General features: G+C 37.9%; 2 protein-coding genes across 2 annotated transcripts; one reads left to right on the top strand and one right to left on the bottom strand.

Moving 5' to 3' along the window:
• Window positions 1–429: 429 nt before the first annotated feature.
• LOC119988285 (OPA3-like protein) lies at window positions 430–5,925 on the bottom strand. The gene is made up of 4 exons (XM_038833263.1): window positions 5,584–5,925; window positions 5,123–5,257; window positions 3,467–3,553; window positions 430–1,312 (listed from the first exon to the last, which is right to left on the bottom strand). Exons 1-4 carry the CDS (start codon window positions 5,710–5,712, stop codon window positions 1,154–1,156), a joined length of 510 nt encoding a protein of 169 aa, XP_038689191.1. The 5' UTR covers window positions 5,713–5,925; the 3' UTR covers window positions 430–1,153.
• An 8,210-nt stretch (window positions 5,926–14,135) lies between these two features.
• Window positions 14,136–21,245, top strand: LOC119989942 (auxin response factor 3-like). Its single transcript, XM_038835717.1, has 11 exons — window positions 14,136–14,954; window positions 15,355–15,411; window positions 15,875–16,054; window positions 16,195–16,279; window positions 16,427–16,517; window positions 16,594–16,758; window positions 17,998–18,117; window positions 18,191–18,266; window positions 19,395–19,554; window positions 19,654–20,591; window positions 20,806–21,245. Exons 1-11 carry the CDS (start codon window positions 14,631–14,633, stop codon window positions 20,845–20,847), a joined length of 2,238 nt encoding a protein of 745 aa, XP_038691645.1. The 5' UTR covers window positions 14,136–14,630; the 3' UTR covers window positions 20,848–21,245.
• The last annotated feature ends 6,478 nt before the right edge of the window (window positions 21,246–27,723 follow it).

Here is a 27,723-nt window from a genome sequence, read left to right as displayed (position 1 = left end):
ATTGAGATACCTATTTAGCTTGACTTTTTATATAATAGAGATGAGAATCAATATTGATTTTTGCTAGCCCAACAAATTGTTCTCATTACAATTGTTCTTAACGGAGTCCGCTGTAGTCCAGCGGATCCGAGATGAGAAAGACAGAGACGGGCAAGGTAAGAACTAAGAAAGGCATAAAGGGCACTTCCCACTATCGTTCAATATTATTCCCATTTTGATGCCCCTTTGTGATAGAATGAATCGCCTTGATGTACAAACAAACAGTATGAGCAACTAACGTAGAGTATAGACAATCAGCATCATATGTGGAGTCGGTCGGTCGATCATTATTCCAAAAAAAAAAAAATCAATCCTAGGAATTTAACAATTAATTTTCAAAAGAATAATTAATTAACGTACAAGGCAAAAAAAAAAAAAAAAACAATTTACTTGCAATCACATATGCATCTTGCATTCCACAACTCATTTTCATCCAATCAAAGGATGTCAAGTGTTTAAAGCAGCTACACCCATCTATTTATCAGAAAGATTACCTTCTCTGTAGTCAAAACTCAAAAAGATTGGGAAGGGAAGACAAATATTCCTTCAATAAAAAATGGAAAAGGAAAGGCCTTTTGCTTAATGGGAAAGTCATATAATTAGCCTTTCATGCCCACTAGGCTCAACACTATTCAAACCAAAATGACAACAATCATATGGTAAATGTCTGAAAAATGAACTCACCACATCCTATGACACGAGCTTTTTGACATAATGAATATATCATAAGCCTTTTCCCCTCTGTATACCAACATTTTGGTCTGCATGAGTTCAAGTGCTTGTCTGGTAGCTTTACAGTCTGAAAGAGAAACTAGATCAGTGGCGTGCGAAGCTAGAAAGTATTTCATTCATCTAACACGATTCAGTATCAACAAGTCCGTCCACTACTCCAGTCGGAACTGAAAATATTCTCTTTTTTTTCCTTATTTCCAACCATAAAAGCAAAACCTGAATTTCACCAATGGTGCAATGTTAAGCCAGCACTCTGAATGAAAAGTTGACCCAACATCAAAAGAATGAAATGGGAGGGAGCTTCCAGCCAAAGGGAGCTCCAGAATAAATTAAAGACTGTATATTTGTAATCTAATCTTTTTCAAAGATTCTTGGGGTTAGATCAAGCTGGTTTAACCAAGTGTGTGCCTTCTGTCTGAGAATGTTTGAAGTGAAAAAGTCCAGAGAGTCCTTTCCCCTTCGCAAGCTGCTCTAGCTCTGTGAGTTTGAGCCTTAGAAGTTCCAATTCTTTTGCCAACTCATTCTCCCTTTCTCTCATTGCCTACGTAAAGAGCAAACTATAATGTAAGGTAGCCGGTGAAGTTGCATCTAAAGTAGTACTTAATGATGATAAACATAAAACTGTAAGCTACAGAGTTAATGTGTCAAATGCCCATTTACAACTACCATTTTATCATAAATATGAAGAAAAAAAATCAAATGCATTAAGACTTTTGATTCAGTTTAACAATTTAATTTTCGAGGAAATCAAGGATGGCATTAACAATCAAGAAATCTAACCTCAAATCCGTTTTCGGTGTTACAAAAAGGATTTCGTTAAAATACTTGTTCTTAAAAAGGTAAAGGGGTATGGAAAAGATGGTGGGGAGCATAGAATTTATTCTGTTTGAAAGACCAGAGCAATTAGTGCATATTTATGCTGTGCTGTTTATAGTGATACAAACACCAAAGTTTCCCATTAATAGAGAGTTCATCCACTAATATATGTCTTTTGCTTTTGTCCAGAAAGTTAGATTTTCACAACTCTCCACACAGATGCCCTAGTTTCATTCGGAAAATATCGGAAAATGAAAAAAAAAATAAGAAGAAAAAAAAAGTGCAGGAACAAATTATTAAATTGTCGACCAACAACGCTTCCCCAGTCAGTATTTTGATAATTTCAGCCCGGTCAATATTATCATTCACCAGGCACCATTTTACAACAAAATAAAAGAGAAAACAAGATTGATCAACGTACATGGTATCTCACTTTCACAAAATTAATGGAAGGAGCTCAACCTATTTCAGAGAACATAACATTAAGACTCCTTAATTTTATTGTGCTGACTAAAAGCAGAAAGTATTTTACATATACGGATATACTCTACATCTGGAAGTCTCTCTTTCTTCCCATTTGGAGTCTTATATTATATAAGAAAATGATAACATAATATATAAAAAGACAAATTAAATAGAGGTGGAAGAGCTATTTTGATGAGCCAGCTTATGGAGACCACAGAGAGTGCCTAGGACTAGGAGAACTTAACATTACTTGTGAGGAGAGGAACTGCAGTGTGCATGATTCATAACGTGAGTCAAACTGTCAAAGTTAAGGATAAAGAAGGAAAATGTGTGTAAAGCTATAGGACGTGATGGAATCACTATTGAAGTGTCGAAAGTCATAGGGGAGATATCAGATATGTATCATAGTATGACTCTTCAGTCTTCAACCAAATTAGAAGAGCTGATAAATGCCTGATGGATGGAGAAGAGTTACCATGGTACCTGTCTATAAGAACATAAGCACCATCTTGAGCCAGAGGTTCATCAATTACTGACGAATCAATTTAATGAGTCTCAGGATGAAACTATGAGAAGTTTCTTTTCATTTTCATCTTTCTTCTCAGGGAGAGGAAGGATTCAAACATGCAACAAGCACCTCAATGGAAATCACCTTTACCACTAGACCACAGAGAAGGTGATTAATAAAGAGCTATTGGCAGAGACTAAGATAAGAAGCAAAGTTCCAAAGAAACGGTTTGGTTTTACATCAAGGCTATCCACCAAGGAATCTATAAACTATGAAGGGGACTAATGGACAAAGAAATATAAGAAAGAGACGTCACCTAGTTTTATTGACTTACAGAGAAGGCTTATGCTAGGGATGCGATTTGATGAGTTCTAGAAAAAGAGTGCTAGTTACCCATGCTAATATGCTTAAAAGATATCTACAACGAGACAGGTTGACCAGTGCAAAAGGAAGAGGATGATCTTTTTGTTTTTTTGTTTTTGATAGAATATATTGATTCATTAAAACACAATTATATATCCGCCAAAGTGGCAAACCAGAAAACTACAAGTGGAGGATCTACCAAAGCATTTCCCATGCCAATATGTCTACATGAAGGGTACACATTGAGCTCATGTTAGTTTGCCTTCATGTTTAACATAACTCTAAACTCTAAAGTTCTGTTTAGGAGGAAGTCCCTCAGTTTATGTTCGTGCCTTGTGTTAGACTCATTTTTGCAATAGATACATTTAGCAGACCCTAAATACCAGGGATTAAGATTTGATGATAATATTTAAAGACATTTTAAGGAGCATTCAAGATACTGAGCCCAAAACAGGAATCATTCAGGTGAAAATGAGATGTGATAAAAAAAAGAACAGAAGGATTTCACTGATTTTATGATGGAAGATATAGTTTTCATGTTACCTCTAGTTCTTGTTTCCGTATTTCCTCCTTTTTGGCTTCTGATCTAGCACTTCTCTGCACCTCAAAGATTACAACAGCTCCTGCAACCTATATATGGGAAATCAACCATATAAGCAATTAAAGGACAATTTGATCACATACTATCAGTTGGGCAGTATAAAGTATAAACACATATAGAAAGCTTCTGGAGTCATGGATATGAGTCTATAGTCATGGGGTTAAATTAAATTCATCCAGATCCTACCCAACAAAGGTGCAACAAGGTGCATGATACTTTTCCCTCGTATTCAAGCACATGCACTCCTCCTATCACTTAACATCAATTTGAAACCCAACTCCAAACCTAAATTAGAAAACCAGGTCTGAAATAGATATTGGCACCTTTTCTGGCCTCCTATGGGATATGAACACCAGAAACGTCTACACATATGATTTGAATAGTAAATCATTGTGAGGGGAAAACTCACAAGAAAAGAAGTCAGCAGTAATGAATTTTTCATATCAACAACTCAAAAGCACAATTACAAATGACCATTGGTCCTTCCGTATGATTGCCTAATCAGCATGGGTGGTTCAGGAACATGAGCACCAAAAGGACCACTCAATTAGACAGGGATACGCATGCTTTCCAATCAATTCTTGAGTGAGTACACATGCTTTCCCTTCGACCAAACTCTTAAAAATCACTCCTCTCCAACACAACAAATGGAGTAAATACCATAGAATAAAGTAAGTTTAAAGCCAATCATAAAAATGTTTGTTTTAATTCATTTGAAATGATTAACCTGCAAAGGGTTCCGGCCAGAGACTAATATATTGCTACCATATGGAAAAATTTCATATTTATAGATATCATATACGGGAAGTTTATTTCAAGAATTCAAGAAATATCTTGAGTTCCGTAGAATCATGAATCAAAGCCAAACTTAATTTTCTCACAGATGGAAACACCCTCAGTTACTCAAATCAATTTAGGTCTAAATAGTAAGCTTGAAACACAACTTACTACTACAGTACTACTTAAAGGTTCCAAATACTTGATGCCTTAGGATGATCATGACTCACAATAGATTCTCAACCCAAAAGGTACGCAATCAGATTCATCACAAGGAATGAATCTTAAAATGAATGGACAACTGCATATTTGCATGCAAGAACAAGTTATAAGACCAGAAAGAGCTATGCTATTGTCCACTAACTTCGAATCAATAGGCCTATCCTTTTTTCTTTCTCATTATGTTTGAGGCTCTTCATCTTCTGAGCTGAGTGCTTCGCTTCTCCTTTCCTTCCCCTCGTTTGGGCTAATGACAAGACCCTATCTAACGAATGTAGTAAAAAAATTCAGGTTCGGTTTCTTAGTATTGACGAGAACAAGGATTGATCAAAAGTAACTTTCTAGAGGGATCACACTTGGTACAAGTAATTCTAGGTAGAAAAAAGAAGGAACTCATCCAAGTATGATTCATCAACCAGAATGGCACCTAAGATTCCCTAGCAATAACGTTCCCATGAAAACATACACACACAGAAAATGTCAGTGATTTTTAGTTTTCACTCCTTGTTCTTGATTTAAATTTTACGCCACTAATATGTAACCGATTGTGCATTGATAATATTCTGCAAATATCTAATAAGAGCCAAAGAGATAGATAGTACCGTGAACACAAAGAGTTCGCCAATAAGATCTGAAGCAGCCTGAATGGCTTTCTCTTCATTCAAAGGGTGTATCGCAACATCAGTCGAATGACTATAGATCCGTCTTTGCATCTGCGTCTGGAATCGATGGTTTGCCTGTTCACACAATCAGCATCAAGCCAAAACAAGATTAGTCAATAAATACACTCTCGCTTATGTAGTATAAGCACCACGAACAGTGCAGAACAAAAGTAAAACCTACAATATATCGTCGAACTCGCAGAATGGGTAAACATTTACTCTCTGCAGGAAAAAATCTATCATGGAATTCAATCATCTCCTAGAAGACTTGAACAGCTCTTGAATTATATATTGCAAATTTACCGATTATCCTCCACGAAAATGAGATTTTTTTGCAAATTGATCTCAATTTCAAATCAAAACACATTGGGTCTATGTGCGCGAGATATAATGTCACCTACCTGGGCAATTCTGATGATGAACTCCCGGAACCTAGGTTGATAGGCGGCCTGTTTCTTGAGCCTGCTAGCAACTGGTTTGCTAAGTGTTCTGGCAGCTAGAGTCCCCAACTTCAGCAATGGCAGCACCATAACTGGACTTTTGAGTTTCGCGATCTGATTTACGATTGCTTATGAAACGCCAAACGCGAGTATTAATGAGTTAAACGTGATCGTAACTAATCGTTATCAAGAACAAGAATGCTGAATGGAGGAGTTTCTTGGTGAAGAAGCAGAAGACGGGACTCGTCCTGCCGCGTGACAGCGAAGGTCAGAGGGAACGGGTGGTTGAATAATGTTAAAACTTTCTCCATGAAATTTAAATATCCAATTCAACGAAGAATGAGATAAGGAATTATAATTTAATTTAAGAGCAGCCTTTGGCGAACAACTATTTTTTGGTCCTCAATTGGTCCAACCAGTCCCGACTCAAATGGGCCCTAATTTTCCGTTTGTTAACAAAAAATCTCTTGTGGCCCAAAACTACATCATTTTCAGGCCAAACCCAAACCATCTAAAGGACCCAAATCAGTAAATCCTTGAATTAGAATGTGTTTGGATTGAGGGATTTGGGGGAGGGGGAGGGAAGGGAAGAGAAGGAAAAGAATAATATTTTTCCCTCTCCCATGTTTGGATAAATAAAAAAAAGAAATGAAAGAAAATTAGTTTAATTTACTAATTTATCCTTATTTTTATGTTGAAAGTGTTATGTACAAGGGTAAAATAGGTTTTTAACATATAAATAACTTAATTAGTCATCCCTTCCATCCAAATGACTCCATTTTGGGGAGAAAGAATTTTTACAAAAATTTAATGAAATCTTCCCTCCAATTCCTTTTAAATTCATCCTCTTGATTTTTTATAAACTATCCAAACAAAGGAATTGGAAAGAAACTTCTTTCCCCCTCTCTTTCCTTCCCCCTCAAATCCTTCAATCCAAACACACTATTAGGGATGACCAAATGAACCCATAACCCTAACTGAAACCTTAAAACGGACTAATCGGTCCGGTCTGGATTGGTTAGTTGACTCTTTTTGGTCAAACAATGTTACCAACCGGACACAACCGTGTTAGTCTGCCTGGTCCACAGTTTCATATCTATAAAATCAACGGTTAACCGAATCAGCCCAATCTTGATTGGTTTGTTGACTTTGTTTGGTCAAACGATGTTACTAACCGAACCCAACTGTGTTAGGGCGATCGCTCCTCCGATTGACTCGTTCAAGTGGTAGTCACAGGAGACCCTGTCTGTCCAGTCCTTGGTTCCATATCTGTAAAATCAACGGTTAATCGAACAAGACCAATGATATGAAATGTATTTGATATTTATTATCCACCGTCGATATGTAAGTGTACTATTGAATATCAAATATTAAATGACACCCCTAAATGCAACAAGGCAATAGGTTGGCAAGTCCCAAAGACCCAAACTGAAAACCTAGCTCCCAATCCATGCAATAGGTCGATAACTATTAGATTCTCTTATCACCGTCGTCACCTCTCTTGCCACACCTCTCTCTCGTCGGTCCTCTTTCCAGGCTATTGGTAATTGGTGTTGTGTAAAACTATAAATGACATTTTAATATGGTTGTTTTTGTGCAGTTTCCGAATTATTTCGGTAGATCATAGTTAGACTGTGACATTTTATTGTGTTGTTTCTTCTTTAATTGAGAAGTTTATCCTAAAACCGAAACCGGACCTCAAAAACAATAAATCAGAGTCATTGATTTTGATGTTAGATGATTTGGTTTCGATTTCTACAATTACCAAACTACTAATTCTGGTCCAATTTTCAATTTGGCCTTAATGGTTCAGATAACAGTTTTGTGCCCAACACTACTTAGAATTTATCCTTCTTCTTCATCTATTTAGTTGAATTTCATACGGGTGCTTTTTTTGGTTATTTGATTGTGAGGATTAGGATATTGTTGTGATTCAATTTTTAATCATGTCATTTTTTACTTGAATTGTAGTTATATGGTGGAGAAGAACCGAAAGCTTCAGATTCAGTTCGAAGACGAAGCTTCAATTTCTTCACGCTGTAGTTCCATTTCTATTGGGTATTGAGCGGTAGAAGAGATAATTTAATTTAATTTAATTTTTTAAAAAAAATTCATGTCATTTTAAGCAACGTCGCCAAGTCGGTCAAAATCGAAAGTCAAATGTCACATAAACAATGTGCGGCAATTGACAGATCGAAATTGATTAATAGAAACAAATCTAAAAAAATAAGTGATAAAATTGAAGCTTTTTTGAAGTCAGTGACCAAATTGTGAAATTATTACGTGGTCCGGGTAAACCACTTGTTCATCTGATGTGGTATGCCCGAGCCAATAAAATATCACACATAATTTGTTAGTGACGTTCATGTGTAACAGTGTCCACGAGGATGATAACTAACGGAGGTAAACCTCAGTCATTCCTGTATCTGCCTATTTTTTGCAAGTGCGCCCATTCTTCTCTTCCTCTCCTCGTTCGCGCCTTCTCTTCCTCCCCTCATTCTCTTTCTCTCTTTCTTTTCGTGGTCTGGACCATTTCTTCTCTCCGATCATGTAGTGGCTTCATTTTCAACATTAATCTAATTCAAAAAATGCCAGACTAAGTATTTTGCAAAAGGCAATAGTCTACCTAGAACTTGTACAAGAGTTCAGAAGCATATACCATATACACAATAAAGTGCTTCAAGTTGAGATGAAAAAAAAAAAATTTAGATTTATATATTTGTGACAACAATCTGGTCCTGCAAAGTGCAAACAAACAATACCCCCCACCAAACAACCATTCAAAATCTACAGCCAAACCACCACCCATTAAATTACAAGTTGAATAAGATTTTTTGACCTAGAAAATGTCCAAATCAAAATTGATGAAGAGGACAAGCTCCACCTCCATCGGTCGATCAATGTCGGTGTGTCACTGCCCCGATAGACAAGCAAGGGTCCCACTCCTTTTGCTATTACGTCCTGACACCCGAGGAGAGGAAGAGAATAGAGGGGGTGGATGAGGATAGGAAGAGAAGAATGGGCGCACATGCAAAAAATGGGCGTATAGAAGAATGTTTTGAGGGGTTTAGTTATCATCTCGCGGCCACCGTCACACATGAGCACTGTCGCTGAGCTTATTAATAATTTTATTGGCCTGGGCACACCATATGAACTGGCCATGTCGTATACCCAGACCACACAATAATTTCTCGACTAAATTGACTTGGTCATAATTATTGAGTCACCAAAAGTGATGTTTTCCCCAATATGATTTTCAAACTTATTCCACAACCGTCTCTTATGAACAACGAGTTCTTTTAGGCTCATATGAAGTTATAAACCCATTACGGCCCCAGTTCACCGGAAATAATAAACAAGCCCCAAATATGACACTCTGCGGCAAGTCTTTAGTGCTTCTTTGGTGGGGTGGGCTGCAAAGAGGTGCTGCATAGATACACATAGGCCCATTACACACACTGTCCACACTCCTCGGTGATGCATCAATGCAGTTTTGGGGCCGTTTGCTGACCGTACGATCAAAAAGCCGATGGACCTCATGCGTAGCCGACAGCCTCTGTGATGAGACAAGAACCGGTCTAAGCTCCTTTGGCAATTCCCGTAGTGGGTCCACATCCACCACACACATCTCGACACGTGTACACTGGGAGGGATTTTCAATGCCATAGCTGTTACGATACAAAATGATTACATACTCTACTGTATCATCATCCAGTAAATGACCAAATAGTCCTCAATCAGATCAAAAGAGGACACGTGTACCGGTGGCAGAGTAAGGAGCGTACGTACAAAACCTCGGTGCGCGTAAGCGGAAGATGATTGACACGACTAAAGTACGATGAAAGGCTGACAGACAGCAGGCAGCACCCCGCGTAAAAGTCGAGGGTTCCTGCTATAAAGCAGGAGAGTGAAGGAGGGCTTTAGTCTGCTTTTCGATAATGACCCCCCACTTTTTTCTCCATCTGATCCCACGCGCCCTGTCCAAAAAAGAGCTTTCGTCAGATACGATAAAAGGTCAAGTGATGTTTAGCACGCGTGTTAGGTGACTAGGGTAAGATTTTCTCTGGACAGATTTTTTATTATTAGTTTTATTTTATAGATGGACAGATTCTTATTTGGGGGTCAAATTGTGAAAGTAAGCAATTCGGAGAAATGTAGGGTCAATTTGATTATTCAGTGAAAATGGTAACTTTAATATTGGGTATTTTGATATACGTGGGCGGTGGGGGGTTACATGTTTTTTTTTTTTTTCTTTCTATTTTCTTCTATATATAGTTATATATACTCGTAAACATTGTATTTTTTTTATAAAAAAAAATTATTATCCAATCTCTCCTCTCATGAAACTTGAAGAATTATTTGCAAACATGACCACCTATGAATGATGATTTTGATATAATTAACATCAAATTATCAGAAATCCAAACCCACTCAAATGATGATATTATTCACTTTGAGTTTATCAATTTTCATAAATAAATCAAATCCGCACGACTTTATTCTTAAGCCATCACATTTTTTCTGTTGCTTAGCTCCAAACAAATTGTCTCATTGAATGATAAAGACATATGTTTTTCTCATAAACTACATTGCTTGGTCGCTTGAGACCTGAGTTAGTCTATCGTTAAAGCCACCCTCATATGGTAAATCTTGTTGAGTGATATCCAACCCTGCATCGTCCACTACATAAGGCACAAGTTTTATTCTTGAGATCGAGGATCAAATCCGTGACTTTCCTGACTATGCCATTACCAGTACCACTAACACAATTCTTGGGGAGAAGCCTGTGCTTTATCTTAAAGTAGGACAACTTGGGATATCTTTTGATGTGTTACTAAGTTCTAGGACAAACTGAGTGTTCATTAGGTCTTAGGAAATGATGAGGATTTATATGTTGTTGTTATCAGTGTTGGGAGGATTGTGTGTGGATTTTCAAGGCATTAACATCCACTTAGCTTAAAGTAAGCCATGCTTTGTCGGGAAGTGTTTTGGGATTGCCACATGAAGATGCTGCACTGAGTTTTTTATTTTTATTTTTTTTTGATAAATCAAAATTTATTAGAAAAAAAATAGAATTTACATAGAAAAGCAGTTCCTCTTACAATCACCAATAGCCTGAACAAAAAAATCACTAACACCGGAGAAAAGAAAAACACAACAGAAGGGAAATGTTCAAAGGCATTAGAGAAGCCATGATACCATCAATTCTTGTCTATCAACCATTTTCTTGGCTAAGAAATCTGTCACACCATTTGCCTCTCTCAAAATATGGACAAATTCACTGCAGCAAAGACCTTAATGAGATTAGTTATTGCATTACAGTCCTGGTTCATATACCATGGTGCACTAAGTTACTGACAATGTTGCAAAGCTTCTCATTTAATGTGAGAGGGATCATATATAATTATATTGCTCAAGTTGTTAAGAAATTGTTTTCCATTGTTAAAACATGGTGATATGATTGGAAGTTGGAACCACATTACCACTAAACCATTACTATGATTTACCATAAAGAAAATGAGATGACTATGGAAGTTATTAGTTGCATGCAACTTGCATCCCTTTTAATCATTACAGATGACATTCAAAATTGTTCTTCAGTCTTGATGATGTATCAGACAGTAGGACTGATGTCAGATGCTATCATCGGTATCGTTTAGGATGGCCTACACAGAAGAACACACAAACTATGAGGGTCCTCGGGGTGTACTCAGGGACCTCTCCGATGTTCAAGTCAGTAAGCTATCAATTTTGAGTACTCAATGTTCTCTCTAGTAGCATTAGCAAGTAAAGTGTAGGAGTTCATAGAACGTTTACTTATAGCGGGGGTCCCCTTTTATGTGAGTTTGATGTGTTCTAATTTTGGTAACAGTAGATCTCTTCTCCCAAATCTCATGCTGATTTAAAGGAAGGTGAAACCTATCCTGATTTATTTTTGATCTGAGTGAAGTCAGTCCTTTTGAACTCTTGATTTTCCTGTGGTATTTGATCACCAAAGGTTATCAAGGTGGGATGGTCGGTATTACATCGAGGGAGTGTTTCAATCATGCAAAATGATCTCTCTTTGGTTATTGTGTCCCTATGGATTTCTCGGATTCCTCTTCCTCGATTGGGGTCCTCAGCTCTACATTGATAGGTGATCGATGATGCTTTTTGATAATGAGGACCTTTTGCATGATGCTTGTTAGGTTCTTAGTAGAGGTTATTTTGGTACTATCAATTTTCACAGTGCGTGCACTTTTTTTAAATTTTTTTTATTGAACAAGCAGTGCAAATAATACTAATTAAAAAAGTACAATCTTTTGGGCAGAATTTAAAAGTCTCAAAATGACATAATTAATAACAAGAAAATACTTTGTACTAAGTACTAATTATAGAAAAGATACCCTTGTGAAGGGGTCCCCATGTTAGTCTTCTTTAGGATAATTTGGACGGTGTAAAAGTATATTTTGCTCATTATTTTTACCCTCTTTGAATCCAAATATATAAGTACTTTTATTGCCATTTTCAGAGGAATTATTAATTCACTCTCTCTTGCATTCCCCAATAATTTAGATTTTTTTTCCCTGTTTGAAATCACAATCGTTCCAGAACCAACCCTGCCATATGCGACAAAAAAACGACACACTTTTAAGATTGGGGGTTAGATAAGAATCACATAAATTAACCATGATTAGTTAAAAACAGCATAATCCCAGACATTATTAGCAACACATCATCCATTAATTTGTGCTTGCCCTACCGTGCACGTGGGACTTGCCTTATCAACTCCGTTTGTTTTGGGTATGCCTCCTAAAAGGGTCCTTTATAATCTTTAATTGTCTCCCCCCTTCAATTTTTTTCACTGTTTTTACTCATTAAAGGCCACTGACTCCAATCAAAATAAAATTACCCAAAAAATCAAAATTCACCAGAAAGTAGTAGCAAATCATCATTGTATGCAGATGTATAGAATTGGGCAACATAATATGTTAATGGGTTACCCAACAGACATAAAGCGGGATCCGTTGTAGACTTGTAGTGACTTTTTGAAAAAAAAATCAGGAATATATTTTGATCGGGTTTACGAATCTAATAATATATTTTTGTCCCCAAAAAAATCATATTAAACATAAAAAAAGCATAAAATATTTCGGATTTATATTTAATTATCCGTAATTTTCATGTCTTTTTCTCGTTCAATTTCATTTTTATCTAGAACAAAAAAAATGATGTTGGATTCGTAAATCCGATCAAAACACATAATAATGAAACTTGTATCGGCTATAAAAGCCATCATTCTAATAGGAGATTGGTTGGATTTTATTGCAAAATTGTGAGGGCACCCCACTTGGATTTGGTAATCACGTGGGCGCCCAAAAAATAAATTTAGGCCCATTAATAATGACACAATCTTAGTGTGGTATGTGGGACCGCCACAAAAGGCCAAGACAGACAAAAAGGCACCACGCTACTTTTGTTCACGTTGTTACACGTACGACTACGATCATCGTGTTAGTCTCTACGCGGTTAATTCGAGAGTGGGGATGAGTGGGATTTCTAATAGAAGATAAAAATCTTGGTCCGGGTTCATGCCAATTGGGCAATGAGTAGCAACCCGTTTTGGCCGGGTTATCTGGCTACTCTTTTTAACCTATATAGCCTTAAAGGCCTACAGCGCGTAGGGTTCTTTGCATTTGATGACGCTGATAAAGACCTGATCCATTTTCATTACTGTAACACATTTTGTCCACTTCTTCTGTGAATTGACCAGTTATATCCCTCCCAAACAAAAATATTAGGACCCATATGTTGCTAATTTGTGTTGTGTAGCACGAGCATGGTGGCCTAGTATCATCATTTTCATTCTCTGTGATTGAAAACCTTCAAACCCTTTTGGGGTTTCTCGGATTATTTGCCCCAACACAAATTTATGAACTTTGCTTCCTAGTAATTAGATGAGCTTCTCTCACCTATAGTTGTTAAATCACAACTACCACACTTGTTGTTTTCTTTGTAAATGCCACTTCTAAAACCTTTCGGACACCAAGTTTTGTTAGAAGTATGTTTGTTAACATAAACTATGAACCATATAAATAATGTTTACTGTTAAAAGAGATGTCTTTTTTTTTTCTATAATTGAATTTGTTCTCTTCTTGGTTGGGCAAAATGAGCAGCAATTGACATTGCTTTTTGTCAAAGAAAACAAACCAATATAGCCCACAATACTATTTAGGCAGGCAGCATCATTAAAGGAAAACACGGGTATTGTGAAAAGCCTAATTCAACAAATAGTAAGTTTGAATCCAGGATGCCATGACTGTATTAATATAGTCTGTATTGACTAGATTTTCGGTATTATAGAGTTGTGAAGCCTACAAATGATTATATATGTTAATTGAAGAGAATGATGATCAAAGGGTTGACAAATGTTCAAACGTAAACAGTATATATGATGTTTTTCTTCGAAGATAAATAGGATTGACAGAAGGGGACATGAGGGATAATTGGGGGAGTAGAAGGGGACAGAATAGACATCCACCCGGAAATACAGGCGCCCGTACAATACGATTCTCCCTCTCTCCGTTCATCAGCTGAGATATTATTGGGTATTGCTGTTTAACTAACAATCGTATCTCATTAAAGTAAAAAGCCATTCAAAAGCTTTCGTTTCTCTCTACTCTCTGCCACACATCTCCCAGCAGTCGCAGGCACAGTTTTGGCAGATGAGAAAAGAAAAGAAAAAGAAAAAAAGAGAATACCTGAAAACAACCCATCTGATTTAGACGCAAATTTATACACTCCACACCTTGATTTGATATCTAAAAGGCCCGTTAAGGACTTGATTGTGTTAAAGTCTCAGTCTTTTTTCCCTTCTGAGTGTTGGGTCTTGGCTACTTTCAAACAGTGCCGAACTTGCTTTCATATCACTCTCTGTAATTCACAGCTATGAATTCGCACTACAAAACCCAAGTTTACACTCACAAGACTTGAATTTCTCATTTAGTCAGGTTTTCTTGTGTTTTGCAATGGTGGGTATGATTGATTTGAACACTACGGAGGACGAGGAAACGCCGTCGTCTGGGTCTACGTCGCCCTCTTCGTCCTCTGCTTCTCATTTAAGCGCTTCTGCTCTGGGTGCCATTGGTTTACACTGTTCGGGTTCTGTTTCTGGTTCCGTGTGTTTGGAGCTGTGGCATGCTTGTGCGGGTCCACTGGTATCGTTGCCAAGGAAAGGGAGTGTGGTGGTGTACTTCCCTCAAGGACATTTGGAGCAGCTCTCTGAGTCTCGGGCCGTACCCTGTGATCTTCCTCCTCACATCTTCTGTCGTGTCCTTGATGTGAAGCTTCATGTATGTACTTGTATCTATTCTCAATTGTTCTGGGTTCATGGGTGCTTCTTTTTTTTTTTGTAATGGGTTAATGGGTGCTTCTGGTTATGTGCTTTTATGTTCTTCTATGAATTTTTGGAGTGTTGTGGTGATTACATTGACGGGTTCTGCCAATTGTTAAGAAATCGAGGAGAAAATTGAAATTTGAATTTCTGTCCCTTTGTTGTGCAGTTTGAGTAAAGGCAAGAGTAATTGATACCTCCAATTATTTGGGTTAATTAGAGATTTTTGTATTCTAACGGCTTGGTGATTGAAAGATTTGAATACCCATTTGTGATTTTCCGGTGCATAAGGGAGAGTTATGAAGTGTTTGTAAATTTGAATTGGAAATGAAATGTGTGTTTTTTTTTTCCTGTGGCAGGCAGAGGCCCCGATGGACGAGGTTTATGCTCAGGTCTCACTGGTTCCTGAAAGTGAGGTAACATCTTTTTCTTGGCCAATGAAAACTGCTCTCTGATAGAATGTGAGAAAGAGGAAAGAAAAGATTTTTTTGGTTCTTCAGTTTTTGTTGAGCCAGGGTCCTATAATCGTGAACATATTGCTCATCTTAGCATTGGCAACCGTCATAGTAAAGTTGAGTACAGAACACTTCTAAAGTTAATAGTATCCTAAGCTTCTTGTTATTCAATTTGAGATAATCAAAGTGCAATGTTCTATGTTTCCAATTTTCTTTCTCCTTTGAGGGAACACAATGATTTTGTTTTCATTTTTCATTTGTTATTTCTTAGTTTGGCATTTAAGCTCCTACAATTGAAGTCGAGTTTCTTGGGATTTTATTTTGTTAACTTCAAACTATTTTTGTTTCTTCACTTTTGTGATTGCTTTTTTGGCTGGTTGCCTAGAAAATCCTAATACAAGATGTATCTTTTTGCACATAGCAGATTGAACGAAAGTTGCGAGAAGGGAAAGTTGAAGCCGAGGATGAAGAGGAGGATATTAACACAACTATGAAGTCAGCAACGCCTCATATGTTCTGCAAGACCCTCACTGCTTCTGATACTAGCACCCATGGAGGATTCTCTGTCCCTCGTCGAGCTGCCGAGGACTGCTTCCCTCCATTGGTAGGAATGGAACTTTTACCTCTCCATATTTTTTTAGAAAAACTGGTTTGAAAGTTGCATCTTCACTTTTATGCTCATATCGTTTAATTGTGAAATACAAATTTGCATGGTTTTCCAACTAAAGTGGACTGTTACGGTAGGATTATACTCAACAAAGACCTTCACAAGAACTAGTAGCAAAGGATCTGCTTGGCCTGGAATGGAAGTTTCGACATATCTACCGAGGTAAGTGGTAGAGTTACCTCTATGCTCTTTGGGATAGGGCCCCATCCTTGATGGTCAAACAATATCTTATTGATACAATAAGTCTAATGAAAGCTATCCCCTTCATGTATTCTCAACACGAAATTCCCCTCCTTTTTGGTTGTCCAGGGCAACCAAGGAGGCATTTGCTCACTACTGGGTGGAGTGCTTTTGTAAACAAAAAGAAACTTGCTTCAGGAGATGCGGTCCTATTTCTCAGGTGTGAATATTAGCGACTAATTCATTTGGAAACTATGATTAGTATTCTGCTTTTTTTGACTGTATAACTATGGCAGGGGCGATGATGGAGAATTGAGACTGGGAATCCGAAGAGCCACACAAATAAAATGCAATGCTGTTATTCCAGCTCTCTGTTGCCAGCAGATGAATCACAGCACTTTCATTGATATGGTGAATGCAATCTCTAGGAGAAGTGTTTTCAACATCTGCTACAATCCAAGGTAATATATCGCTGCATTCAATTAATGATTTTCAAGAAGTGATATACACTATACTGATTTGGCACGTGAAATCGTTAAGCGTGTCTAACTTGCAAGTAGAAATTTAGAGGGCTTAATAGGGTCAATGGTGCATCTAAATTTGGTGCAACTGTGATTAAGTAGCTCAGACAAAGCATGATTTATGAGGAATAAGGATCTGCAGAAGGCTTCGGAAATATTTTGTATGTTAGTTAACATTTATTCATACCTTTTGTTCGTCCTAGGTGCAACGTAGAGGTTACGGGTTTAATTCGATACGGCATCTCCACATATTATGTGGGGGTAAAATACGCGTACATCTCCGCCCACTGTAGGATCCTTGTGAATGGATGTTGTTTACCTTTTATTCGCCAGATCAAATTTTTTTTCCTAGAACCAAAATAAGCCATTTATAATAGCGCTATTGACTTCATGTGAGAGTATGTTTAGCCATCAGATTGGTTGGCTTTTCTGTATGAGCTTCATGACTAGTCTTTACTCTCCAGTGTCCGCTCTTCTAATCACTAAACTGTGTGATCGAACTCTCCAGTGTCATCTCCCCAACAGACTTTAGGCATATCTTCTGTTATCTCAGTACGTCATCCTCTCTCAATAGTACTTAGATTTTGCCATACATTTGTGCTGCTTCTCACCCTCTCTCAATAAACATATCTCCGAAGCTCTAGTTTTGATTATGTGGTTGTCATACTATTACACCATCAACTTCACTTCTCTTGTTCTCTTCAAAAATTACTATGCTTGTCCATTATATTGCATCATGGCTGGGAAAGGATCTTCATGAGTAAGGGCTATTATATTATCGTTTCTGATTGTAGCATTGTATGAGTTTCCACGAGCAAAACTTTACCTCAATATGGAACACTTGGTGATTGCATGTATGGGTCATCAGTAGTTCCCTGCATATTGAAGTCATTCACACCTGATCACCTGGTCATTTGTACCCCTATACGTGGACTCCCTCATGCTTGGAGTTGATGCTTTTCTATACCCGGTCTTCATAGCAAGCCTAGTATAGTATGTCCTTGCTACTAGTATTTTCCAGATGCTCCACTTGTCGAAATATTGCTTATTCGAGTAAACAATTTGGTTTACCAAGCAACATTCTTAGTTTCTACTTGTTACTTCCAGTCTTTAGTTCAATCATATACTCAATTTACGGGGTTTTCTATAGCTAGTTTTGATCCATGTAACATTTTGCAGGGCCAGCTCATCGGATGTCATACTACCTTTGCATAAATTCCTGAGGAGCCTTGATTATTCTTTTTCTGTTGGGACAAGGTTCAAGATGCGCCTTGAAACAGAAGATGCAGCTGAAAGAAGGTTTGGCTTGCTTTGGCTTGCAGCACTTGAACGTAAATTATACTTCCATTCTTGACTAAAATCCGTTTGGCAGATACACAGGACTAATAGCTGGTATTGCTGATGTGGATCCTGTTAAATGGCCTGGGTCGAAATGGCGATGCCTTCTGGTAATGCTGTTTGTACCTTAGAATGTACTTGGGACAATTTAATTTGAGAAATAAGGTCTGCGCCTTTTTATTTGTCCTTGATGTATACGTTTGGCTGGCTTATGTACTAGTCAAATGAAGTCAGTTACTCAATATCACCTACTTAACTTCTGAAGACTGTTTAAAGTGTTTGTTCCCTTTCCCCCATGTTGTAACTGCTCTGAAAAATTTTCAATTGATATGCAGGGATGGGTCCATGCCGCAACCCCCGCCTGAAATTTTTGTCTAAGTTTCTTATTTTTATTCTTTTTGACAAGAACATGTTATCCTTGTTGAATAGATATGTAGTGTCGACAAGGTTTAGGCTTTTCACCTTGGATATTGATAGTGGTTTTCAATGAACATCTTCTCATTAAATGACAGGTCATCAAGCTTAAGTTTTAGTTTTCAGGTTATCATTTTGTTTTTGTCCCTCTTAATGTTTACATCAATGGTTTCTTTTTTCCCGCTTTTTATTTTATGAATTCATGATATGATCCAAATATCGATAAAACTAATAGGCAATAGCAGAAAGCAATTTTGGTTTCCTTTGTAGTATGTATTGTTATTTTTATTGTCAGGCTTCACACATTGAGCATTTTGCATGACAAATGTTATTTTCTTTCTAATCCTAATCCTGCATTTGTGTCTAGATTATGCTACTACAGTAGGAGTTTTTTTTGCTTCATATATATATATATATATATATATATTGATTTAAATGTCTGTGCATCTGAATAGACATTTAAATCTCAATCTTTAGCGAAGGAACTTTACTATACACTTCCCTCCTACAATATCCCATGGTACTTTAGAGTTACGGTGAACAATGACATTGTTAATGGCTGGACCACCCTTAACACATAATCATTTTGGAATTTGGACCATGCTTAGAATACAAATTTTTTTTTAAGATTTCAGTGTAAATGTTATCTATTTGGCTAGTTTTGCTGGATAATGTATTTGTTCGTTTGGATAATTACGTCATTCGTATGCTCAAATTTTCTCTGTTCTGCGACATCCAGAACAATGTTACATCTAATATATGTGTGAATTAATGATTCTGTATCTATACTGTTTACTTTGTTCTGATGTTTTTTTTTTGTGCAGGTTAGGTGGGATGATGGTGAGGCCAATAGGCTCAACAGGGTGTCTCCATGGGAGATCGAACCATCTGGTTCTGTTTCCAGTTGCACTAGCTTGATGATGCCTAGTTTAAAGAGGAGCAGGACTCTATTGCCTTCAGCAAAACCAGAATCTGTTGCTCCTGGTAAGTCCTAAAATACCAAGAAACAATTTCAACATGATTAGTTTTCTGTCCTGCTCCTTGCAACATTATTATTGACTGGCCTTTACGTTCTTATGGTAGATGGAATTGGGGCATCAGATGTTGGAGAACCTTCAAGGTTCTGGAAGGTCTTGCAAGGTCAAGAAATTTTGGGTTTTAATCCTCTTCCCAATAGTGTGAATTTTCATAATCCGCATCAATCTGAAATAAGGAGGTGCTTTCCTGGTACGCGCAGTTCAGGGACTGGCGCAATAGGAAATGGTTTTGGAGATACACTCGTGAGCTCCGATATTCTTAATAGAAGCGTATGCTTTGATGAATCTTTTCAATTCCGTAAGGTCTTGCAAGGTCAAGAAATATTGCCAAGTGCCTCATATGGACGTGCACCAGAAGTTAACGAGACTCTTGAATTTGGCAGCATTGGCATCTCCACTGGTGTTCAAATGCCGAGATGGAGAAATGTAAGGTCTGCCCATATGCAAGGATTTGATTCTCATATGTGCCTCTCTGCACCACCCACACAAGTGTCATCACCATCCTCAGTGTTAATGTTCCAGCAAGCAAGCCATCCTGCTTTGAACTTCAATCAACCATATGGTTTCAATGAACAGCAGGACCAGCGAGTTGGCAATCCAAGTGTGTTTTATGTTTCTGAAACATGCAGAGAAAAGCCAATCTCATCTTCATCCAGTGAGCCTAGTTTCGGACGTAACCATCAGGGAAGCATGAATCATCTTGGTCTATCCAATGAGCGTATGCAACATGGTGATTCAGGACCTCTTGTAGGTCAATCGGCATATAGAAGTAATTCCGATATGGTGTCATCATGCAAAAGCAGCTGTAGACTCTTCGGTTTCTCATTGACTGAGGACAGACATGATACCAATTTACATGAGAGTGAAAATGCATCGACAACTCCACTGACTACGGTATCTTCTTGCGTGGCGGGTGTGAGAGACCGGTTTCATGTTAAGCCTCTAGCAATGACCAAGGCAGCTGGAAGCGACTGTACCAATAATGTAAGCAATCTCCATGCTATAAAAGCTGTAATCTATGTTATCCTTTAGTGTACTGTTTTTAGATTGCAGGTGCAGAGTCACAAACAAGAGTGTCTTGTTGCATGTAGAAGCTTTTCAGCTTTTGTTGATTTTGTTGGCCGGAACGTTATGAGGTTTAGTTGTTCCCACATCGATTGTTCAGATAGTTTTAACATAGATGTCATTGCTTATGCAGGTCATTCTGCAACACAGACTTGAAGCTTATAACATCTATTAGTAAAATAGTGGTGGTTTACCCTGTGGTGGAGGATGCCAGCCTTTAGTTATCTGAATTATATGCCATTTGCTACACTTGGCTCGGGGGATATAGCTCAGTTGGTATAGCTCCGCTCTTGCAATTGGGTCGTTGCGATAACGTGTTGTTAGGTGAAAGTGTAATTGATCTCCTGAAGTAACTTTGACAGTATCTGACTCCTTAGCTTTGAAAAGAACAGCAGCATCTGTTTACATCTTGTTAAGTTCCTGTGGATAATCTTTCTTCATTATTATTGGAATGTAAAACATTTGCGGGTTACCCTGCAAATTGAAAACAGAATGATTGCATGGTATTCTCTTGTTTATCTGTAAGGAAGATTGTTTGAGTTTCAGATATTGATTCACATGATGTTAGAGCAACCACAATGTGCGGTTTTTAATGGCCCATGGATGTCATTTGATGTCCATTTTAATAGGGCATGGGAAAAAAGAGTTGCAATGATGCAATTGTGTTGTCCCAATTTTGTTGGGAATATGGGGAAGGGAACTTGGGTGGCCTTCTTCATGTTGGCTCTAGCACATGGGCTCCAATTATACGACACGCAAAACTACATAAAAAATCAATATTGGGTCGTATCTTTATTACACCAAGAATCAAGATAGTAAATTTATACCAATATATTTTGTTGTTCCAGTCATATCCCCAATACATTTTGTTGACCACAATAAACTTATACTATTGTGGTTGCTCTTATGGGCCTTAATTGAGGCCTTTATTGTGTTTAAGCAGCTTTATTAGCCAGAGATTGTTAGGGTTAATTTAGTTTTACTTTTATGAATCCATCAAGGTCAAGCTGGAAGGAAATTGAGGTGGAGCAACCCGAAACATGAAACCCGAATCCAGAAGGGGACACAACAATCACATAAAAGATAGGAGAAGAAAATACAACAATGGATGCATGTGAAACACTCTCAAACAAGATCATCGCCACCCTGTCCTGCCTAGACCACGCATTTGGATAGAGATGTGGGTGGTTACGTTTTTATAAGAACCTTACGGGGCATTTGGTTGGCATTTTGAGGGGAAATGAGGCGAGCCAAGGGTGAGAATAACTCATTCTCTTGTTTGGTTGAGTTTGGGAGAATGAAATCCCAAACTCATCCCACCCTCATTCCCTTCTTATGGGGATTAGTCAAGCTCACTAAAATGGTGAGATTGACTAATCTCCACAAGGGAGAATGAGTTTAATACTCAAAAGACTATTATATCCCTTATTAAGAAATAATCACAACCATTAAATTAATCTATTATTATTTTTATGTACAAAAAATTGGGTAGTATGGAAATTGTACAATTAAAATTCTAAAACTTATGCTCACTCTTCATTTCATACCAAACATGGTAATGTTCATCTCACACTCATCTCACACTCACCTCACACTCACCTCAAGCTCGCCTTACACTCACGCTCACTGGATTAGCAACCAAATGCTCCGTTATATCTTGATCCATCAAATTGAACATATATATTTCGTGTTAAACATGTACGATCCGTCACCAAACCAGGTTGTTGTACAATGGACGCGCGGGCGTGGATCCGCTAGTCGTGTAACCTGCAGACATGCAGTAGTGGAAACTTTAGACCAGTCTCTGTTCTCGGGCGAGAGCTTTGTGGCCATCTCTTAATTTGTCTTTATCGTAAGTTATGTGATCAATGATGCTTTGCTTCATAGCCTATTACCTTCTCCAATTTCAAAGTAAACCCCAACTTGGAATCTTCCTCCTCATTCCCTTCATTTTTAATTTCCTCTTTTTCAAGATTATATTCCTTTATTCTTCTTCCTTTGTTAAGTTTTCTTATAATCCCAAGACCAAGTAATATTATATGGTGTATATTGACAAAGAAAAAAATGATTTATAAACATAACCTAACATAATAACGCTCGAGTCCCTTTTTGCAAGGACAAAATCACACGTATTTTAGGCCTAAAGTGTAGATAATACCTCGAATGATTTGAGGCAAAACCTCTCTCTCATCGTCTTCTTCGATGTTAGCTAAAGGCCCATGCAGAAGACTCCAAAATTCCCCCAAACCCATGCATGTGAAAGTTGTGCCTCATCATCAATGATCAAAGAATCCCCTATTTTTTCTCTACTGCATTGAATATTTAAATTATTAATGAAAAGTCCTCTATTTTGCTGCCATCAAAACATGGAAAGAACCGACTTTGGTGACACCGCCAAGGGATCCCACCACCAACATCAAACCTAGGATCCAGGATTGGGGCCTAATAGGTATGATAATACCTATTGTTTTTGGTAGAAATCTCCCTCTCTTAAGCTTCCTTTTGATAAATAATGAGTGTATTTATGTGTTGATTTGTATTTTGATAGGTTGATTGCGGTTTGGATGAAAAGCGACGGAAAAGGGACTGAATTGAAGAAAATGTCCACCGACCTTCGTGTGTTCAAATACTTATAACTTTTTGTCACGTTATCGGAATCGAGCGAAATAAAAGGCATTGGAAACTAGACATCTCAAGATTTCCGTAGACGCTAAAATCGTGCAAATCGGACTTCGTATGGAGATTTTGGAATCATTCCACGCCTAGGCGCAATATTTGTGCACGCCCAGAATCACTCATGCATGCCCAGTCCAGAGAGATGGACTTGAAATTGAAGTGGTGCACGCCTAGGATTGCGCCTAGGCGTGCACCTAGGCGTGGTGCGCCTAGGCGTGAATTCAACACGCCTAGGCGCACAAAGCAATTTTCTGGGATGGTTTAATTCGCGAATTGCCCGAGCCGCAGGGGACTTTTGGACTGAAAACTGATTTTCTGGAGAGCGAAACCAGAGGGGGAAGGCGACTCTTGGAGCTAGGAGGAGAGATTCTTCAGCTCAACTTGGATTTACTCAACTAATTGGGTTTATTTATGATTTTCTCATCTCTCCTCTTGTGTTTTTCTCTCATTATGTGTAACTAAACCTCTTTTGCCAAGGCTAGGATGAAGCCTTGGGTTTGATGACTTTGTTTATGACTTGATTTATATATATATGAGTTGATTTGGGTATAAATCTTGTGTTTCTATGTTTGATTGCAATTTCTTCATGCTTGTGGTGTTTGGCCAACACTTTAGGTTTTTGGATGAAATTGTTTGGAGAATTTGCTTAGACAACAATATGTCAAGTAGATTATGCTTCTTGAAACACTTGATTATGAATGTGTCTCCCTTTAATTAGGTGACAATTTGTATGAATCCTAATCTCCATAGAACTCCATGAATTCCTATGTATGTTTAGACCAATAAGATGGCTAGAATGTATTTAGGAATATCCGACCTAGACCAATAAGATGGCTAGTAATCGATTTTAGGGAGATTTGGCTTAAGTGCGCTAAAACCGACTTAGGTACGGATTCGTTATGCCCGAATTAGCAAATATGTGTGTGAATTTATGTCATTGCAAGTCATTTCCCAAGGGGGATTCCGAAGCCTTGGTGTTCATCTCATATTCGTTAACTCATCTCATTTGCATTAGTTGCATCCTTATTCTAAGAAAATACCAAAAACACTTTGCTATTTGCTTGTTTTAGTTTAATTACCAAACCAAACAATCTTGAGTTGAACTTTACTTTTGATTGCATTGTCCATACATACATACAAATATACATTTGGATTAGACATAACACCGTCCCTGTGGATTCGACCCTTGCTTATCATTGTGCTGTAGTCGCCGATTAGTACACTTGCTAGTAAGGTTAATTTAGACCCAACAAGTTTATGGCGCCGTTGCCGGGGACGGTTGCTTATATTTGATCCATTCTTGTTTATATACATAGATACTTACATACTTAGTTTAGTTCTTACTTACTAGACAATTAGTGATCCTTATACTATTCCTTCTTGTTTGTAGTTCATGCAAGGAAGGCGTTCTCAAGATACAGAAATTCTTCCTGTTGATCTAGACTTGGAACGTGCACGAAGGAACAAGAGAGACAAGGACCCCCTTGAGGAGCAATCTTCCACTCGGTCTATCTCTCCTACATCCAGCTCTAGTTCATCTAGTGACAATACTTTGGGAGAACATTCTGAACAGGCGAGCATGACTGAAAATCGTGAGGAAGTTGGCAATAATACCAACAATGCAAATGCTCCTGTCACCATCATGGATTACTCTATGCCATAATTCTCTACTAGACAATCGTGCATCGTCTTTCCTACCATTCCGCCAAACCTCTCTTATGAGCTTAAATGCCACGTGATTAATGTTGGGTCTAAATTAACCTTACTAGCAAGTGTACTAGTCGGCGACTACAGCACAATGATAAGCAAGGGTCGAATCCACAGGGACGGTGTTATGTTTAATCCAAATGTATATTTGTATGTATATATGGACAATGCAATCAAAAGTAAAATTCAACTCAAGATTGTTTGGTTTGGTAATTCAACTAAAAAAAGCAAAGAGCAAAGTGTTTTTGGTATTTTCTTAGAATTAGGATGCAACTAATGCAAATGAGATGATTTAACAAATATGAGATGAACACCAAGGCTTCGGAATCCCCCTTGGGAAATGACTTGGAATGACATAAATTCACACACATATTTGCTAATTCGGGCATAACGAATCCGTACCTAAGTCGGTTTTAGCGCACTTAAGTCAAATCTCCCTAAAATCGATTACTAGCCATCTTATTGGTCTAGGTCGGATATTCCTAAATACATTCTAGCCATCTTATTGGTCTAAACATGCATAGGAATTTATGGAGTTCTATGGAGATTAGGATTCATACAAAATTGTCACCTAATTAAAGGGAGACACATTCATAATCAAGTGTTTCAAGAAGCATAATCTACTTGACATATTATTGTCTAAGCAAATTCTCCAAACAATTTCATCCAAAAACCTAAAGTGTTGGCCAAACACCACAAGCATGAAGAAATTGCAATCAAACATAGAAACACAAGATTTATACCCAAATCAACTCATATATATGTAAATCAAGTCATAAACAAAGTCATCAAACCCAAGGCTTCATCCTAGCCTTGGCACAAGAGATTTAGTTACACATAATGAGAGAAAAACACAAAAGGAGAGATGAGAAAATCATGAATAAACCCAATTAGTTGAGTAGATCCAAGTTGAGCTGAAGAATCTCTCCTCCTAGCTCCAAGAATCGCCTTCCCCCTCTGGTTTCGCTCCCCAGAAAATCAGTTCTAGGTTCAAAAAGTCCCCGCAGCTCGGACAAATCGCGACTTAAAACATCCCAGAAAATTGCTTTCTGCGCCTAGGCGCGTTGTTTTCACGCCTAGGCGCACCACGCCTAGGCACACGCCTAGGCGCACGCCTAGGCGCAATCCTAGGCATGCACAACTTCAAATTTAAGTCCAACTCTCTGTACTGGGTGTGTAGGAGTGATCCTGGGCGTGCACAAATTGTGCGCCTAGGCGTGACACGCCTAGGCGCGTTACCCCTAGGCACATGATTAAAATGACCATAACTTCTCCATATGACCTCAGATTTGCATGATTTTAGATTCTACGGAAAGCTTGAGATGTCTAGTTTCCAATGCCTTTTGTTGCGCTCTATTCCAATAACGTGACAGAAAGTTATGACTATTTGAACACACGAAGGTCGGTGGACATTTTCTTCAATTCAGCCCTTTTTCCGTCGCTTTTCTTCCAAACCGCAATCAACCTATCAAAATACAAATCAACACATAAATACACTCATTATTTATCAAAAGAAAGCTTAAGAGGGGGATATTTCTACCAAAAACAATAGGTATTATCATACCTATCAAACACCCCACACTTAAACCTTACTTGTCCTCAAGTAAAACTAAACAAAGTACATCTACCAACTAACATCCTAACTCACTAACGCAGGAATCGCGATTGCATTTAGCATATGCAACAAGCCGTTAAACCCCTAGGTGTCCCTAGTGGAGGAGTTTTGTCTCCTGAGGGCTTACAAGAACGACACCCACAAACGTTTCAAGATAACTCAAATCAAACATATGTGAGGGAAATTGCTAGAATCGAAACAATATACATCAATGCCATGCAATCAAAAAGATGTGGAGACCCCACACTTCATCCAAACATATACTCAGTGAAGATTATCCGTCTACTCAATCACTTCATCTAAATTAAGTGCATGCAAAGAAGAAATGTATAAATATTTGGCTTCCAAAAGTTCATAGGCGCCAAACATAGTCACATTCCAAGAATTCCAAGAACAGTCAAGTAGTAATACCAAGGCACTTTTATTTATGTACATACTTCTCTTCTTCTTCTTCTTCTTCTCTTTTTTTATTTTTTTTTTATTTTTTATTTTTTTTATTTTCATCTTACTAGGCCCGTGCAATGCTCACTCCTTTAAGCTTTCTAGTCAACCCATGTAACAAGTTCTCAACCAATGACTCCCAACCAGTTGGTTTAGGGCATTATGTGATAAAGCACACCTCGGATCAATCACTCGAGTTGAAAAGGCTTCGAAGTTAAGCTAGCCTAGTATGTTCATCAAGATTGTCTTACCTTTTTACGCGAAACTCGAGTTGGTTAGACAAGAGCCCCGGTTACTCAGCAAGATCACAAGAGCGGAACATGCTTTTATTCATCATCAATTTTTTTTTTTTTTTAACATGCATGTAATTAACTAGTGCCAAGAATATCACTAACACGGTGTTCTAGATCATCTTAAAGAAAGTCCACATTCAACATCTATTCACCCAAGTCATACCCCACAAGCATACATTCTTGTGCAAGTGAATTCAAGTGATTATCCAATAGAGTAGACGTCAAGCATATAGAAGGATAAGATGGGTTCCACAAACCAAGATCAGCTGCATTTCAATATAGCACTCAATTCAACAGAAAATTCCCATAAATATGCAAG

Source organism: Tripterygium wilfordii, chromosome 21 (assembly GCF_013401445.1).
Source record: "Tripterygium wilfordii isolate XIE 37 chromosome 21, ASM1340144v1, whole genome shotgun sequence".
NCBI lineage: Eukaryota > Viridiplantae > Streptophyta > Magnoliopsida > Celastrales > Celastraceae > Tripterygium > Tripterygium wilfordii.
Note: the sequence above shows the minus strand (reverse complement) of the source record. Positions and strands in the feature narration are given on the sequence as shown.

Coding starts and splice junctions, on each gene's coding strand:
- LOC119989942 (XM_038835717.1), top strand. CDS start 14,631: ATGGTGGGTATGATTGATTTGAACACTACGGAGGACGAGGAAACGCCG. Junction 15,412..15,874: donor CACTGGTTCCTGAAAGTGAG/GTAACATCTTTT, acceptor TGCACATAGCAG/ATTGAACGAAAGTTGCGAGA. Junction 19,555..19,653: donor ACCAGAATCTGTTGCTCCTG/GTAAGTCCTAAA, acceptor TTCTTATGGTAG/ATGGAATTGGGGCATCAGAT.
- LOC119988285 (XM_038833263.1), bottom strand. CDS start 5,712: ATGGTGCTGCCATTGCTGAAGTTGGGGACTCTAGCTGCCAGAACACTT. Junction 5,258..5,583: donor TCATCATCAGAATTGCCCAG/GTAGGTGACATT, acceptor TTGTGTGAACAG/GCAAACCATCGATTCCAGAC. Junction 3,554..5,122: donor GCGAACTCTTTGTGTTCACG/GTACTATCTATC, acceptor TCCCATATATAG/GTTGCAGGAGCTGTTGTAAT.